The 18,878-nt window shown below is 39.7% G+C and overlaps 2 protein-coding genes and 1 non-coding gene across 3 annotated transcripts; 1 reads left to right on the top strand and 2 right to left on the bottom strand.

Moving 5' to 3' along the window:
- Nucleotides 1-149: 149 nt before the first annotated feature.
- Nucleotides 150-4,230, bottom strand: LOC145469255 (beta-3 adrenergic receptor-like). Its single transcript, XM_081452942.1, has one exon. It carries the CDS (start codon nucleotides 2,556-2,558, stop codon nucleotides 1,620-1,622), a length of 939 nt encoding a protein of 312 aa, XP_081309068.1. The 5' UTR covers nucleotides 2,559-4,230; the 3' UTR covers nucleotides 150-1,619.
- Trnas-uga (transfer RNA serine (anticodon UGA)) lies at nucleotides 1,005-1,077 on the bottom strand. Its single transcript has one exon. It is a non-coding gene; the product is annotated as a tRNA-Ser (tRNA).
- Nucleotides 4,231-8,501: 4,271 nt separating the features above from the next.
- LOC145478971 (glycine betaine transporter 1-like) lies at nucleotides 8,502-17,496 on the top strand. The gene is made up of 3 exons (XM_081457189.1): nucleotides 8,502-9,182; nucleotides 12,802-12,865; nucleotides 13,484-17,496. The coding sequence occupies exons 1-3, from the start codon at nucleotides 8,792-8,794 to the stop codon at nucleotides 15,345-15,347; spliced, it is 2,319 nt and encodes a 772-aa protein (XP_081313315.1). The 5' UTR covers nucleotides 8,502-8,791; the 3' UTR covers nucleotides 15,348-17,496.
- The last annotated feature ends 1,382 nt before the right edge of the window (nucleotides 17,497-18,878 follow it).

Here is an 18,878-nt window from a genome sequence, read left to right as displayed (position 1 = left end):
CGTGAAGAAAATAAATAGTAACCGATAGTGCTTTGTAAGGAAGAAAAAAAAAAACCGCATAAAACAGAAATTACGTCACTTAAATTGAATTACATTATATATTGGAAGGAGAGGAGAGGGGCACATCTAGATAAACTAATTTTGTGCCCCTAAAAGTTATGTATAACTTGAGATTATTAATAAAAAGAACTTCTTTTTATTAATAATCTCAAGTTATACAAAAGAAAAAGAAAAAAGAAAAAGAAAGAGACAAAGAAGACGAAAAAATGACAAAATAGCTCAGAAAGTTATAAAGAGATAATGTTTTCATTAGTATTGAACAAGGTACCAGCGTAAAAGTGCTTTTCTAAACGTTTTTTTAGATGATTTGTCTCTAATGGATTACGGAATATTATTCCAAAAGAAACTTCCAATAATGCTGGGGCAAAATCTCCTAAGATTAGTTCGAATTGAAGGTATTGCAACTTGGTTGGATGATGCACCACGGGTACTGTAATTATGTAGTTCAGATACTAATGAAACAGGTAAATTAGGAAACTTATGGTGGAAATAATCATAAAAGAGCATACACGTGTTCAGTTTAACAATATCAGGAAATTTCAGAAAGCCTAAGGATGAGTAGTGAGGAGGAAATATCAATTACGTTGTATTTTCTACAGTAAATATATAATTTTTATGAAACGAAGAGAGTAGTGTTCGAAGGACAGCTAGGCATCTGTCTTAAAGTGTGGTTGTTTATAGTGGTCAATGCGCTTAGCTACACCTAGCTAGTTCACAGGCATGCCACTTTAAATTAAGGAAACAAATATATCAACTGAACCAGAAGCATATCACCTAGGTGATATGTTTCTGGTTCAGTTGATATATTTGTTTCCTAGGTGATATGCTTCTGCTGAACGTAATAGGCTTAAAAATCCCAACCGGCGGGAGGCAGACCAGGTGGCTATTTACAAGCATGACCGAGGAGTTGAACTAGGGTCTACCGAGAAACAACTCCAGCTTAGTGGTCAGAGCGGGACTTGAACCCGCGACCTCCGGATTTCAAGTCCGGCGCCCTAACCACTCGGCCACGCTGCCTCCACAAAAAAGAACCATTTGTCATATATTTCCTCACCATGTAACAAATTAATTTCAATAGTTCATGATTAAAAGAATGTTATTGCTGTAAAACTCGTAACTAGCAATGTAGCCCCTTTAATTTAGATCAGGCATTGTTTACGCTCTTAGTTGAAGTTGATCTTTTTTTTTTCAAGGTAGAATCTTTCTTGATCGAGTCTTGAAGTGTACATAGGTTTTTGTTCTTATGCACTTTTGTACCAAGCGTTACAAAACGTTTCAACTGTTTCCTTCGCAATGTATCTCTTGTGATTGTAACTCTCACTTTTCACTTTTAGGGGATATTACATAATTTTGTTTGTTTGTTTTTAGAAAACGAACGTTCAAAGGTTACCTGGCACTGTGATCTGTCTTGAAGAGTACCTATCCTTTTGTCTCCTGCGTTCGTGTTTTCAATCAACTTGGAAAAAAAGGTTTGATACCGAAACAACCTGACATTATATGAAAAAATGGATTCCTTATGACTGTTAATGTAATTTAGATATTTTTACCCACTGTTAGCTTCATGATACTATCTGTTTTACCGCTTGCCGTACTTCCTTGATCTTCCAGCAGTAAAGTAAAGGATTAATCATCGAGTTTAAGTAAATTAAAGTCCCTGTAAATGATCCAGCGATAAAAACCGGCAGCGGTGTTCCAATTGCAACAGCCATGGCTTCGAGTACAGAAAACGGAAGATAGCAAATGACAAGGGCGAAATGGAACCACAGTGCACTGTACACTGTCGATTGATATCTCCGTTCTCTTTGTAGCTGAAAGCTGTTTATTTGACCTCGACATTTATCCTGTATTTTAAGTCGTTGCCGACGACGGAGAAGGATAAAGATACTGGAGTAGCTGTAGGCAGAGATGAAAATACTCAGCATTATCACCACGCAGGACACTGTGAAGAAAATGCGTATGCTTACTAGATATGCTGTGGATACGGACAGGCTGAATATCCAGAAGAAAACCACAACTACTTTAACCCTAGTGCTAGTCACAATCAGACCATACTTCGATTTTAATAACAGCACCAGTAACCTGTCCATGCTTATAGCAGTCACTGTCAACAAAGATACTCCACACAAAGTCGTGCTCACAACGTATGTTGCGTATCTCATCAGGCAACAAACTTCCCAATGGCCATTACTAATAAGCAGTATGGAGACGACGAAGAGCGGCTGCGAAACCAGACCAACACAAAGATCGCTGGCCGCCAAGGAGCGAAACAGGATTCTGGAGCTGGCCGATAGAGTATACTCCTTCTGAAGGGCAAACGGGATAAGGATGTTACCACACGATGTAGTGATCAAGAGAACGATATTTACGACAGCGGTGGCAAGATACCATGTAAAAAGCTGTTTTGTTTCCCTCTGCTTTGCTTTGTCAATCCAGTCACATACAGATTCAAGAACGTAGTTTTCCGTGAAAATTTCAGTGGCCACGGTGGAGTTGTTCATTGTTGGTTGACATGAAACTATTATTTTTGAACCACACAACAATTTTTTTAGTATTTCCCACAATCAGCGCTCAGAGTCCGCACAGTTAGCCTTGGCGAAAGCAGCAGATTTTGTGACGAAAACAACAGGCAAAGCTCCGGATGTTTTTAAGCTAAGCAGACTGACGTTTTGTTTTTAACCTCAACCCTAAAATCCCCTATCTTAATATAACCATGTTGCTGAGATGCTAAATTTGTGTTACTTGGAAGAAAGGTTTGGCTGTACATTAGTCAAGGTTGGCTAGCCGTTATCTTGTCTGGGTTCTTAGTCTCCTTCCTCGTTTTATCTAGTTGGTTTAGTTTTTAACAATAGCTTCCATCAGTGGACATGTTTGGGTTTGTCTATTGACTTTGCTTGCATGGGCCTTCCACTTTACTTCCTGTTTTGGCGTCAGTTCTCAAAGGTTGAGTGTTGTACTCGCGGATCTCAAGTGCTTTGTTATTCCATTTGCAGAACTCGCATGCAAGATGTTTGGGTTATTGTTCTGACTGAAAAAGATGTTTAATCCTCCAAGGTCAGTCGGCCCGTGATCCCACAAAAAGGGAGTTAGTTAGAAGACGATTGAGCTTGACAACTAAAGAGTGCAAGATCACAAATCCAAAATGACTGGTGACCGTTCCGTTTTCAAATTCCTCCGGCGTAGTGTGGACGGAAAACATTTGATGTGTTTTCAGAGTGAAACCTCCGTTTTCAAATTCCTCTTCCACTTCACTTGACTTCTCCGTGTTTCATCAGGAAAGACCTGTAGCGGCAAACAATTGCAACGGAAAAGGGTTCAAGTCACCTGCTGTCTCTTAAGTAACTATTCTGATCGATATACGGCGTCAGGCAGGTGAAACGAAAGCCTGTTTCCAATCCAAAGATAACAAGTTTGGCTAAATTTTCAATAATTTAATTTCAAATTTGTCACTGTTACTTATTATTTTCTAATAGGATATTTCAACCGACAAAATAAGTTTTTACATGAAAAGAGCCGGGAAATAACGGATGGCTTATAGGCTATTTCCGAGTTTCCTTATCCTGTTACAAAACAAGTCCTCGATCTTTTCATATGCAGTTTACAGTGAAAGTGATCGCGCAGGTGAAAATAGCGGCGTTTTCCAATCGACCAAGAATTCTGGTTTGAATTTTAGGGAAATTTCCATTAGCGAATGAAACGGACTGATTTTGCGACCTTTACCGAAAAGAGCACAAACTCGCGAGGTATACTCAAATTTTCGATGATCTTCGGGAATTTCCGTTGTACTTGATTTTTTCTCGGACATTGGTTCGCATTTCGGTAATACAACGAATTTTTTTCTGGAACCTTTCCACGACATTCTTTCCGGTTTCGAAAGAAGACTCCTTTTAACACAAAGGCAAATTAAAAAGCAACTCGGGAATGGCCTTGTTATTGCCGATTGGGTTTAACAGACCATTTTCGAATTGTCTTTTCCTCTGCGCCAAAACGAGTTTCTTGCGAGACCATTAATGTTTTCCACCCACATGTTCGTTTTCATGCAAATAAACTCATTATCATGCCAAAAGTTTTTCCACGAGGACTCGTTTTGAAACAGAGGTAAAAGGCAATTGGTACTCATTCAGTGCCCTATTGGTCTATTTGCTTGTGGACATTTCACAGTTTTGCGATTCCTATCAGTCTCTCAGAAGATAGTAACAGGGATCTGGGTACGAGCGGACGAGCTTGTCTTTTTGTTACCGTAAACATTAGCACACGTAGTGCGTGTAATCATCGTAATGGTTTTTCGAGCAGGGAGATACAAAAGAGAGAAAGTGTTTACGTGTAAATCTAGAAACAAAAGAGAAAGAAAAAGGCGAAATGTAAAACTATAAAGTGAAAGTGATCAGTTCTAAAAGATTGTACGTGATGGCAGATGACCTTATCAATGGAGTTCGCCAGCTGAGTGAGAAAAGAAAGGGACGCAAAAATATATGTTATCTTGATCGATGCCGTCAACGCCTGGAGAATTGTCAAACTCTGAAATCTACTTCACATACGTTTAGCTCGTGTAACGAAGCACAGAAATGCCAAATTACCGAATAATCAATGCAAAAATGTTTGATTATTTAATTATCCCATCTTGCAGGAGTCGCAATACTCTCTCTGCCTTCATGATACGGGAATCAAGACAAGTTGGGAGGGGCGGGGGGGGGGGGGGAAGTGGGGGAGGCGTAACACGCCAAGGCCCGGCCGACTACCAGCTCTCCCTTTACAATTTACCAACGTAAGCGAGTAATTTTAACATCAACAACAGGACTGTCAGGTTGAAGTGTGCTCTGACGCACTCCAACTAAGCTCTGCTCGCTTTCACAATCAATAACGTCATCATCACATGAATATGGCATACATGTCGATACCCTCACAGCTACTTACCATGCTGTGACACAATTTCTTTTCAGTATAAGAGAAAGGCAAATGAAACACTGACGTCAATTCTTGTGTAGGAAGGAAATATGCGTTCTCAGCCGCATGAACATACCTCATTGTTTTCACTTTTGTTGGTGATTTCCTGGTTGTATTTAATTGGCTCAAGCCATGTTCTGCTGATTGTTTGACCCAGCTCCTGTAAACTATGACTGTTATGGTATTGAAAATCGTGTAACACTGGGGAGCAGATATGGCAAGAAATTGCGTTTAATTTCAAATTGTGTGCACTGATATCTGCGTTCTGAAAATGCTCCTAGTTCGGCCATGAACACAATGTCTGACCCTAAAATTCCTTTCTTCTACAATTCTGTGAACTTCTACGCAGTCAGTATTTTGATTAAATTGCCGGTCACAGCTTTTCGTAAACATTCAAATGGATTCCTCGCTGAATAACAACTACGCTTCGCAGTCTAAATTCTCTCCTCAACAAAGAAAATCGTTTGATCCAAATCAACATGCTAGTTTAGCAGGAAGGCGTCATGCAAACCCTTGTTATAAAGAGTCGGCTTACTGCCAACGGAAATATTACCTGTTCATAATTAAGGAAACTGTGATACAAATGGCACGTATGTCGGTGATTTGTCAATAAAGAAAAACAAATAGATGATCCGAGCGTATCGCGTCTCCGAGCAAGGTTAACTGTCGAACATGAAAAAAACAAAACCAAACAAACAAAACAAGACAAAAACCAACAAACAAGGAGTAAGGGAGTTACGGATGTGTCTATCAATGAGCTTGAAGAGACGATCTGAACTTGTAGAATCATGCAGTCTGCTACCTCGAGTGATATAAACAGCCTCGATGATTTCGTGTCAGATTATGAAGAGGTATTAAAGGTTACGTATGCGAGTTATTTGCACAGCACATAGCTGTTTTCAAGTTTCTTTTGTGCTTGATTTGAACTATTGAACCGAAATGAAATTCAGTCCTTGATAATAAACCCACCCACAGTATCAGTGATGAGCAATGCACTTGATAGGAGATAAATGGAGTATTCGAGTAGCCACAACTGAAAAACTGTAACAATTTACAAGTTGTACACATCTTTTCATTCACCGATAGATCTTGAATCGGACAAAAGAATAAACACAAATGAAAAGTGATTCAAATGGGCAACGCGCTGGCGTGATGGCAAACAGTCAATGTGATCCTGGAAAACCCCTTGCGGCAGGGCGCTAGAAGTATTTTTTTATAACGAAACTGTGAGACGATGAGCGATGTCTAGTTTTAATTACAAGTGGTACAGACATCTAAAATTGAATATCCTAAAGAAATCAAGACATCTGGAGTTGTCTGATGCATTGCGTGATTGCACTAATTTAATCGCGTGACTTTTCATCTAGCGTGACTTTTCACAGTTATCACTCGGGTTGTAAATATAACAGTAGTTCTTTAAAGTACAACTACAAATCCATTTGAGGACCATACATTTAAGGTAAAATACATTGGAACATTGAAAATTGCACTAAAATAAGTGAAATAATTTTTCCCTATGGACATTTAAAGAATTGTGTTAGGTACTATTCAATAACACCACAGCGTTATCTTATTTTATGGTATGCAGATAATCTGACATTACAGAGATTAGCGAAAAATTTATAAAAAAAAAATTAAGGATATTAAAGTACAAGTATCAAGCAAGAGCTGGTTTTTCTGTCGTTAAAAACAAATTCTCGCTCAGATAACTTGTTTCTACGATCGATGGTTCAGCTATCATTCCAATTACAATAAAAAGGACGAAATGTTTTGCTTTGCCCAGCTTTAACTTGTTGACAAAAGTGATAATTCCTCCGATATATTTGTGGTACAGTGTACATTTTTATCTGTCTAGACGTTTTATCTCAGACAAAGAATCGCGTTTTTGCACTCAACGTTATTATATTGATATCTTAGAACTTTGAACTTTAAACTTTAGAAGTTTAAAATTCATTTTTTGTTTTTTTTTTTGTTTTTGTTTTTGTGAAAATACATTCTTTATTGATACACATAAACCTGTATACAGTACAATGCAATAAACCACAATGTTAACAGTTGCAAAATTAATACATTTATAAGCTATAGTAAATAAAAATAAAGAGAGATTTAATAATAATCATAATGACTTAACCAGAGTAGACCAAATCTGGAGCATCATTGCATGTAAATTTTAATCTAAATCTTCCAGCCTGTACTTAGAGGAGATTTTGCTGACAAAATCTGTGATGTGAAGAGAATTATTGTGTAACTTATTAGTATAGATAAAGTAGCGAGCAAAAAGCATGGTGTAATTAAATTTTTTCAGTAGTTCTTTATTGGCAGGATTGGAAAAAATCCCAAATAAATATTCTTGATTTGACGGTTTGAACGAAGAGTTATTACAGTTGTTGAACCATTGCACCACTTTTGACAAGAAATCTTTAGTAAAAAGACAGTCTGAAAAGGTATGATCTATCGAATCTTGTTCTCCACAATATGGGCAATCACTGTCGTTTTTGATGCCAAATCTACAGAGCTCTTTTTTAGTTACAACGATTCGGTGGAGAAATTTGAAGTGAAATTCCCTCAGCTTATTTTCTCTGGAAACCTGTTTAATCGATAGAAAATTTTTTTCCCATTGTTTTGCACATATCGGCATAGATTTACTCCATTTAGTTGGTCCAGTATGTGGACTATTATTAACTTGTTTGTTCAATAACCAGTAGAAATCCTTTACCTTCGCAGTTTCAAAGTTTACCTTCGTTGAACTATCAAGATCGAAAATTGAGTGGTTTTGTAGAAAGATGCTCTTGGAGAGCGGTTCCAAGTTATTGTTCTTTGTCTTGGCCAGTAAGCTGTCCGGAATAGCACTTCTAACTTGATAGTAATTCAAGAAGTTAGTTTTACATTTATATTTCGCTTTAAAGGCTTGGTATGAGAGTAGCTGACCTTTTTCATCTAACAGGTCACTTATCAAAATAATTCCTTTTGAAAGGTTTAAAATTCATAGTTTACCTTTCTATCAATGTGCATGTCACTCACGCCACGAGGTTGTGAAGTTTCGTTATCGCACAATCAGTTTGTTTATTTGAATTATTTGTCATACTTCGTATTTTGGGTTTCAAACAGCATCTTAAGCGTAAAATGCAGCAAATGCGTGTGCATCCCAGCTTGTACGACAACGAAACCTCTAACCCTAATGTGGCATTGTTAACATCACAGGATTAATTTCGCTGCTGCGTATGACCTGGCTCGTTCTTGGCTGTTTTTGTGTCAACAGAGCTAGTTTTGAGCACGAGCACTTTCTCCAGACGAGTGATTAAAAAGAAAATAACGAAGCATTAAGCCGTTCTATCCGTCTGTTGTCATGATTGTATTGCTCCTTTATCGAAGTCGCTGCTACTTGTCACCTGTTATGAAATGGCGCCAATAGCGCGCGGTTTCTTTTGAACCTCGCTGAACTATTTTTTACAGATTCATTTAATTCTCGTTTGAAGTAATATTGAGTTAAAAATAAGGCGTGCAGCTTGTTTGGTGGTCTTTAGTGCGAAAAACGCAAGAAAGCTTGATGTGTTGTCCAGTAAAATTACTCGCTTCAGTAAATTCACTAGCGTACGTGCACAGCATCTGTGAAATTCAAACCCTGTCAAAAAGACGGAAGACAAACGTGTCACGACCAATGGGCGGATAAACGCATTCCGTAAAACCAATATTTAAAGAGGACTGCTAAATCAATCAGCAATAAATTGACGCGCGTCGAACTGAACCGTAATCTTGGCGCAACGCCTCGCACCGAACGCGCAGCACAGAAATGGAGATTGACGAAAACGCTTCACAAAAATGTCGCTGGCTTCGCGTCAGCTGGAAATGTGGGAGATTTGGACTGAATCTCCGATTCAACCCTGTTGTTACTTTCCTATCGGCCGCCACTATTTGGTTCTTTGTGATTTGGTGCTCCGTTCGATCCGAGCAGGCTTTCAACGAGATGACTGGTTGGATGGCATGGATAACCGAAACCTGTACCTGGATGTACATTGGTACCCAAGACGCCTGGGCCGTGTTCATTATTGTGCTTTATTTCTCGAAATACGGCAGCATGAAACTGGGCAAACCAGATGACAAACCGGATTTCAGCGACGCAACTTACTTCACAATGCTGTTCGCCGCCGGGATAGGAGTCGGTCTGTTCTACTTCGGAGTCGGTATGTACCGGTTTTGGATTTAATAAACTTGTTTAACTTGTCTAAAACTCTTGGAAGGAAACCTCGTTGCACTTTAAAGGAAGAAAGGGCAACCTCTATATTAGTGTCAGTCGTACCTATCGCGGCCTCCGATAATTTTATTATATTTAATCTTTTTTTCAAATGGGACTTATTTGGTAGAATTGGCCATTATCTAAAATGTTAATCATTGCAGTTTGCTCGAATTTTTACAATTAGTTGGTAAGTTGCAGAATATTCCGGTTTACGAAGACGACATCCTCGTTGTTTATACCCGCCCGTCGACTGTGTGTTAGGGATTCCTATATTAAGGAGAAATTGGATGCAAATCATCTGTCCTGTCTAAATATTCCCGGATTGTTTGTGTTTTTTTTTTCTACGGTATCCTGCCTTTTGTCAAAGTTGAAAGGCTGCGACGCGTTGTGATTGGTCTGTACATGACAACAGGAATCTTCAATAACCTGTTTTTACTGAACCTGATTGTCTCGTGATTACCAACGCAGACTGTGTTGGCTGTGACACCAAACCACCTAGAAATGTCATATTCATCAATTTTCGATCCCACACATGTAGTTACGTCACACTTCAAGTCACGAGTTTGTGTGAAATTATTTTGTTGGCTAAACTTGAAAATATTTCCTAACAGCAACGAAAACAGTAATGTTTTCCCCCCCCCCTGGCTTTTGTACCGTAATATTTACTTTCGTAGAAAAAGCACCTGATCACCTTTGATCTCATTTGTTTTAGTCAACACTGGGTAAACAGCGCACGCGATGTGCTCACGCGACTTGTTTTCTCCTCCAGTAGGGTGGACTAGGTTTTACTAGTTGATTTTCTCTCTTTCATGTCCCCGATATATTTCTGTGTGTCATTTCGCAGTAGACATTAATTGGCTTCTTTTCAATATTTTGTCAGAGATCGATAATTTCCTCACAATCAAGGATTTTAAGCTTTTAGACAGACAGCCTACAGTTTTATCTTTACATAAACCTCTTGTGTATGCGTCCTCAAAGTAGGGCTATTCCTGTCACACATGCTTCTGACCAGACTGTCATGCGCTATATGTTATAAACTCAATGAAACTCAATTTTTGGCAGGAACATTTCTGTCGATTTATCCCTAGCACGGAGAGAGTTTACATTCCATGCGTTTTAAACCTAAAAGAAGAGATAATTCGACTCTCTTCGTGAGAAAGGTTTATAAACAAATATACAAGACTCGATTTTAATCGCATTTGAAACTCCTCCAAACGATTGTCAAACACAATACACCACGATATAGCGAGATCATTTCTGATCATTCCAGTTTTCATTAAACGATGAATGCGATGATTAAGCTTTTATTTTCGGGCGGAAATAACAAGGTCGGCAAGGTTGAAATGGCAAGAATGTGTTTTTAGCTGGCTGAAAGCGAGTAAACAGCACTGTAGCCAGTAAATTCACTGCACGTCATTAACAATACAGCTCATCAGTAAAATTACAGCCAGCTGACACTAAAATTACCACACGTCAATGAAACCGAAAACGGGAAATACCAAAAAAAAAAAAAGAACCACAGTGGAGTCCCGACCAAGGGAAACGAAAGGTGGATTGAAAGATCAGATCAGTTGAGGTTCTAGTTCTAGTTTGTCTGCGTTCTAGTTGTCGGAAGGTTCGAAAAATCGTGGGTTTGAAAAAGCGGGATTCCACTGTTGTTCTCTATAAAACATAGTCAAAAAGCCGTACAAAGAACCCCATTAAAGTATATGGATTTTTATTCTATTAAAAGTCCTCACAGGAGAATTTTCTTGGTCCGCATCATTAAACCTCAGCAGTGAGAAAATTCGCGGACGCAGACAAAGCGAAGATGTTTGTCATTATAGCATTTGGACTTCCCCCACGTATCGTAAAAAGCCTTCTAAATCCCAAATTTTGCTGGCCTATAAAACGGATGAGTCTCATGAGACGCACTGAGAGAAGACCCTACGTATGTGTTTGAAAATGTGGGATTAGAGTGGAAGTATTAAATTACGGGTATGCCACCTTTTGCCAAACATGGAAAAAAAAAAAACATCCGTTTTGTAGCTTGCCCCGCGAACCACTGATCATCACTCATTCATTCACTCAATCTGTTCGGTGCAAGCTATGAGCCGAATTACCGGTCTAACGTTCTACAATTAAACTTAATATGTTATGGGGATCAAATTGACTAAAAAGCGACGGAACAAAATTAGACCATTCCTATTTGTCATTCAAACGTGCGAAGTCACGCTATTCAAGGTAAATAGTCTAAAAGGTCACGCTATTTACCCTCCTCGGACTGTCACATACATATAGAGACTTCCCTAAGACGGATCAGCTCATTATAGGACGTGGTCAAGAAATAACGGTGTTAAAGTGAACAAATTTAAAAGACCTAAGTTCGAGTCAATACGTGCACGAGACTCATCTCACCAACTGATCATCACCAACAGTAAATAAATGGAGAAAGTGTGGCCGAGTGGTTGGAAAAGGTCGCTCTAAAAAACGAACATTTTTTGTCATTAATAAAAACCTAGCACTAAGTTTAGCCACTCACCGAAGTGTCAGCCTCTAAAGTGCAGGTTTTCCTTTATATGAAATTCGTCTCCAGAAAAGCCCAAAATTCGACATCGTTGCCGCCATTTCCTGTTGTCATAAAGCTCTCTAGAGCCTCTAATTTCATTGGATTTTGTCAGCACAAAGCTCTATTGGTTTTGGGCTACGGTCCATTGTTACTATTGTTTGTATATCATTTTCTCAGCCAATCCTGTGAGACGTTCCGAAGAGCTGCCATTTCGAACAGTACTCAGCAGCCAGGCCGCGTTTTCGTGACGTCATTTGGTCCAGGGGATTTTACAAGCCTTTCAACTACCACTCCAGGTTATGGCTACTCTTGAGCCTTTTATCGAAAATAATAGCAGTGAGAATAGTGAATAGATAATCGCTTGAAAAAATACATTTTGCTGACCTTGTGAAGGATGCCAAGTGAGTTGCAGGTTTTTCTGCTTCCCGCCACTTTCGACTTGGACGGAATGACGTTACTGACAAAAACACGGCCTGGCTGTCAAGTACAGTTTCAAACTTGCCGCCCCGATAGTTGAACTTTGGGCTTCTTTCGAGACTAATTTCTTCAGGATAGCAGGCACTTTATAAGCTAAAACTTCGGTGAGTGCAAAAACCAATGTTTACTTGCCATAGGTGGAGACAAAAAAGTAAGTTTTCTGGAGTGACCCTCTCCTTTATTTAATCCGGAGGTCCCGGGTCTCGACCCTGCACCATATTGCTGGCTTGTATTTTCTCTCAAGTCGTGAGTTCAACTTCTCGGCACGTCGTATAAAAACTTCACTGATTCACGACTGCTGTGATGTTTAATACTGAAGCATAGTTTGTTTCTTCTGTATGAGACATGTCTGTAAATCATACTTGACCTGTGAGTTTTACCACGATAACAATAATACTGTTTTATTCGATCTACCATAACTATACCATTTCTATTTGAAGTTTGTGTCTCAAAGAATTCCTCTACATAACACAGTCAAGAGAAATGAGAGGGCTGACGTTAATATGTAATAACTCGGCTTCATGTTATTGTCTCCTTACAGCTGAACCTGTGTGGCACTATGCGTCTACGACAAGTTACGAAGCTGGAAACCGTTATTATGGAAGGTAGGATATAACAAAAATTTCGATTTGTATGAAATTCGTAGTAGCCTGTGAAAAGCAGTCAGCTCTCCACTAGTAAAATCGAAGGGAGGACAAGTGTGTGAGAACAAGCGAGTAAAAGAGAACGAGTGGGAAGAGCTTCTTTCTTGTTAACTGCGTGGGTGTACTGAGAGCGACACGACATGAGAAATACTTTGCATTCGTTTCCCAAGCAAAATGTTTTAGATGCAGTTGGTAAAACTTGTTATTCGTCATCGCTTTAAAAATTGACCGATTAGACAGACAAACGAAAAATTGTCTTTTCAAGTTGCCTCTATAAACCCAGCTTTAAATTTGGACTTTTCTTGTAATTTGTTTCCAGTATCTACTTCGTTTGTTTCTGTCATTGTTTGTTAATACCTTTATCTCATCACCTTCTTTCAGAAAGTAAAGGTCTGATACACAGTTAGTAAAACTTCTTACACGTCATCGCTTTGAAAATTGGCCGATTAGACAGACAAGCGAAAAGTTATTTCTTCAAGTTACCAATTTTAAATGTGGACCTTTTCTTGTAATTTTTTACAGCATGTGCGTTGCATGTGCCGTCATACACTGATCTTTTGCATGCATTTTGCTTTATAGATATAGCGATAATCAACTTGCCCAAGACGCCATGAATGTAACCCTGTTTCACTGGGGCATCCACGGCTGGATAGTGTACGTTGTTGTTGGTCTTCTCCTCGCCTTTGTGGGTTACAGAAAAGGCCTTCCCATGACCATGCGCACTTGTTTCTATCCTCTCATTGGCGAAAAGATCTATGGTTGGATGGGAGATGCCGTAGACATCCTTTCGGTGGTATGTACGATGTTTGGCGTTTGTACCAGTCTGGGTATCGGTGTTATTCAGATGAACACCGGCTTTAACCGCATTTTCAAGATTGACGTCACAGTCAATAATCAAATCATCATCATTTGGTGCGTCACTGCATGTGCTACAGCCTCAGTGATCAGCGGCCTGAAGGTTGGAATTCGTCGCCTGAGTGAAATCTGTTTCACCCTCGGGATGTTCCTGATGATGATTGCTTTCTTTTCCGACAACACTTGGCACATACTCAACGTTTACGTTCAAAGCATTGGCTACTACCTGCAGTGGATTGTGCAACTTGGCTTTCATACAGACGCGTTTGCACAACTTGGTAATGCACCGGACGGGAAGGAAGCCCAATCATGGATGAACGATTGGACCATCTTCTACTGGGGATGGTGGATCGCCTGGTCCCCTTTTGTTGGTATGTTCATTGCCAAGATTTCAAAGGGAAGAACCATCAGGCAGTTTATCAATGGTACAATGACGGCGCCTATAATATATTCGTTCCTGTGGTTCTGCATTTTTGGTACCGCGGGTTTAAAGATGGAACGAGAGGCTACGTTGGCCAATATCACCTGTAATTCTACGCTCGGAGGAAAGGGTAGTACGAAGGCTTTGAATGGCATGTTCCGCCTCTCGTGCCGACAAACAAACGACATGTGGTTTGATGTGATGGGCCAGTATGGTGACCTGGGAATGTTCCTTTCAGTGGTTTCACTGGTTAGCATTATCCTTTACTTTGTGACCAGTTCCGACAGTGGCTCCCTAGTCATCGACTGCCTCTCTGCCAACGGCGATCCTGAACCACCCGTCATTCAGCGCATCTTTTGGGCGTTAACAGAAGGTGCCTGTGCAACGGCTCTGCTTTATTCTGGAGGTACTAACGCTTTGAAAGCTCTGCAGGCAATGTCCATATCGGCTGGCGTCCCTTACACTGTCCTGTTGTGCTTTATGTGCGTGTCTTTATGGAGAGCAGTTAAAATGGACGCTGGTGATCTTGACCCTCACGGCCCCCAGTTTACTACAGGCCTCTTAGACGTGCTTAGCAATCCCACTCTGTCAAGCGTTGGAAAAGTTCTTCTTGCAGTCGTGGCACCATGGTATCCACTTAGTAAAGCCGCAGCAAAGATCGGCGGACCAAACGACCGCAAATGGCTGTATATGTTGGTTCTTGCAATTCCTTTTTATCTCTGGATTGTTTTCATGGCCCTCGAACCCATCGCTGAGGGCATATCATATGTTGGTTGGACTGTACTATGCGGATTCTTCGCCTATGCGACCTCTATCCGTAACTCCATACGAGAGAAGTATGGTATCTATGGCAACATGGCTGAAGATTTCTTTGCAGTGATGTTAACATACCCCTTTGCAGCTTACCAGATGGAACACCACATGGACAACGTGGACTACGATCTGGGTAAACCGGGGCGAAACGGTGCCGCCAACCACGATATCGGCCTGTCCGAGGTTCACGTCAACCCGCTAACCGATAGCCACGATCACGTGTCTGAACTTGATGCCAACACCCTGTCCAAAGAGGACGAGGCAAATGCGATTGCCAATGGTACAAACGGCCATGCTGACACTGCAGCGGATGTTTATGTCAACCCGCTTCCCGAAGAGGACATTAAGTTGTAACCATCCGTGATGGCATTGCTAAGGCAGGAATGAACAGAATCAAACTCTCGTGACTTTCATTTTGTCTCAAGTCAAGCGGACTTTTGTATCGTTCCATTAGTCAACCTTTAATCGCTCGCTAACAGACACCCTGTTTTTAGGGACCCTTTCTCTTAACAAAGTTATGGACGAGGCTGACCAAAGTTTATATAACATGCGAAGGATGTACCTAAGCTTAGAGTTGTTTCCTTAATTACAGTACTACTACCTTCTTTGTTAACATGATTTGAAAAAACGTACCAGATTTTCAGCACTTTCCTACTCCGGTTCACTCCAGGCTCGAAAATTTGAAAAAGTGTTGCAAAATTTGAAAATCACGTTGGCCGGCAGCCTACGAGAAAAGAGGACGTATTGGCTTACACCAAATTCTCCCAAGATTCCCTATAGAAAATGTACGATAAGGATGAAGGAGAATATTGAAGCTGATGTACCTTAGAAACCTTCACGGTTGGTGCTTTTGATAGCAAACCAGTCGTTTACATGTATAACGAGTAGCGACCCAGTAGCAGAAGCAAAGCATAAAATTGTAACTCGAGAATTCGAGAAGTGGAGTATTTAAGCCGCGCTATTTTAATTCTTTATTGAGAAAACGGAGCATGGCTCACTTAGCTGTTAATTTATTTAATTAAATTGTAGATGTGTTTTTTTTTATGACAAGAGCTGCCAACAAAGTTAGCTTCTATTGTCTCTCTGAAGAATTTAAAACCATTTTTTTTTTATTTTCCATCACATATTTGAAAAGATAACAGCATGAAACATGTACAAGTAGAATGCTCCACGGCCAAAAATGTAACCTTATGTGGTTCATTTGCCGTTTCAAAACTGAGCAGATGCTGTCGTAAACTGCTCCAGTAATACAAGGCAAGTAAGACTGTACATAAGTTCCTCTTTCCTATATACACCGTATACAACAGCAATCGAATTTTGTCTTTAGTTTATCTACCCAGCGTTAAACGGTCTATTGAGATCTTCGAATGTACTTTAAAAAGCCGTCATAGGTCAAACTAGTATAATATAAGAGCTACTTTTTGCGCCTTTTTAATTGAACAAATAGTTGAGGAGTCCGTTTTGAATACGTATTCATTCAGGCTGTAACGCAAATCAATAAATACTGTTTACGCTTATGTATGTGGGCTTGAAGCTTCAGCCCAACCCGAAGATAAACAAAACGCCAAAACCAAGGGCGTGGTCAGGTTGTGGTTTGGCTAGCGCTGTACGCGCACGAAATAGAGGGTCTTAGGGAATCCATACGGGAACACCATTGCCGTGGAGAGGGGTGTTACACTAAGGGTTCGAAAATGTCCTCTTTTCACGCACTTTCAGATCGTGCTTGGTCACCGCATTTCAAGGGCTCTAATTTTAACATAAATTACAGGTACGCAAGATAAGTAAAGTGTGTCGGCCCAGCCCTGTAGACTTGCTGCGCACGTGTCGGTTTGATTTTGAAGGGTAGTATTGAGCAGAAGGTCACGGGGTCGACCCCCGTCAGGGAATCAGACTTTTTTGTCCTCTTCGTTTCGTGCTCCTCTACAGTACTCACAAGTGATGTAAAGTTGAATAAGTTTTAAAGCTGGAAGGGGCATTTATTGGAATATGAACGCTTATAAGAAAAGACGGTTCTCAGTGGGGTAGTGCTTATTAGACCGGTAACAAGAGTACTAGCCCGCCTATTGCCTTCCCCAATCGAAAATTCCGTATGCTTACAGCAGCGCGTTCTCGCGCACAAGCAAAAGTACAAGCAAAAGAACAAAACATTTTGTTCTGCTTGTACTGTAGTTATGCTTAAAGGATCAAATGAGACGAAGGAGTCAAATGAGTCGATGAGTCAATGAGTCAACGAGTCAATGAGTCAAGTTAGAAAAATGAAAATTTGCCATTACAAAAGAAAATACAAAAACAATGTAAATACCGTACAAAGCATTTTCCATGCTGAAGCACTTTTCATGAAGACTGAAGAGGCCCCAACAATAACGTGAACGCGTTGCTAACTAACTGATTCATTTTGACAACTGATTTCTGATTAAATGAAACGCTTTTCCCAAGTGTGAGAAAGTCCTTTCGCGATTGTGATTGGGTAAAGAAATTCTCGAATGGGGCGATCTGTTCTATCATTTTTGATAATATTTTTTGTCCCCTCAACTGCACCTAAATTTGTTAGTGTATGATCGAAACATCTTCGGATCTTCTTCGGAAGTCTTTGGCAAACTTCGGAAAATGTTCGGAAGCGTTCGTCTGGACTTCAGACTAATTTTGGAGAATCTTCGGAAAACTTCGGAAAGTGGTTGGAAATCTCGGAAAATCGCCAAAAATGTCGTTATGCATCGTGAGCAATTTATATAATAAAAAGAAAATTACATGGTCGCATGGAGATACAAAATTTCTCTTCTCGAGTCGAAAGATATTTCAACACTCGAAGAGAAATTTTGTATTTCCGTGCGGCCATGTAATATCCTCTACTTATTTTATAAACACCAGTGAAATACCAGGTGACGTTTGGCGCGAAAACATATCTTCACACGTGAAAATAACATGTTACTTCACATGTGAAAATATCATCGTTGCTATGGTTACATAATAAATCGCTCCTTTCGCAGAGAATGTGAAATGGTTTGCTATCCTATTGCTGTTTACATAAGAATTAGAAGATTGCATGGCCGCTTGGAGATACGAAATTTCACTTCTGGAGTTGAAAAACATTCACTCGTTGGTTGGGCCCACTCGATGAGAAATTTCGTATGTCCGCGCGGCCATGATATATCTATTTAACCGCGTGACGTCCGACTTCACTTGTGGATTGAAAATGAAGCCGTAGTTCTTTCAGGTATTAGTCCACCATATCCTTTTGATGACCGTAAATTTAAGGGAGAACACATTGGAACATTGATGGATACAATAAGATGGGTGTAATAATTTGCTGTAAGATTTCCTGATGGACATCTAAAGAATTGTTGCATAATATTCATTAACACCACAGACTTATCTTATTTTCTAGTATTCTAGTAGTACAAATGATCATAGAAGAATTTATAAAAAGGTTATTTATGTAGATGTATTACACAATAGCTGGTTTTTCTTTCTTTGAAAAGTTCCTGCTCAAATAACTTCTTTCTACTATCGATGGTTCAGCTATCATTCCAATTACAATAAAAGGACGAAATGTTTTGTTTTGCCCAGGTTCAACTTATTGACCAAGAGGTGATATTCCTCCTTGTGTTTTTGTCTATATGGTTTAGCTCAGTCAAAGTCTCGAGTTTTTTGTACTCGAACTGTACTTCATTGATATCTTAAAACTTCACAAAATTCAAATTTAATGGAAAATAAAAATTCATAGTTTAACTTCCTGTCAATGTGTAAGTGACTTATGCCTTGAGCTTTTGAAGTTTCATTATCGTATTATTGTTGTTTGTTTTATTTCTCGTACTTCGTAATTTGTGGTTCAAGCAGCATCTTTAGGGAAAAATGCAGCAAATTTATCTCAAAACCAGCTGGTAG

This window comes from Orbicella franksi, chromosome 2 (genome assembly GCF_964199315.1).
Source record: "Orbicella franksi chromosome 2, jaOrbFran1.1, whole genome shotgun sequence".
Taxonomy (NCBI): Eukaryota; Metazoa; Cnidaria; class Anthozoa; order Scleractinia; family Merulinidae; genus Orbicella; species Orbicella franksi.
Note: the sequence above shows the minus strand (reverse complement) of the source record. Positions and strands in the feature narration are given on the sequence as shown.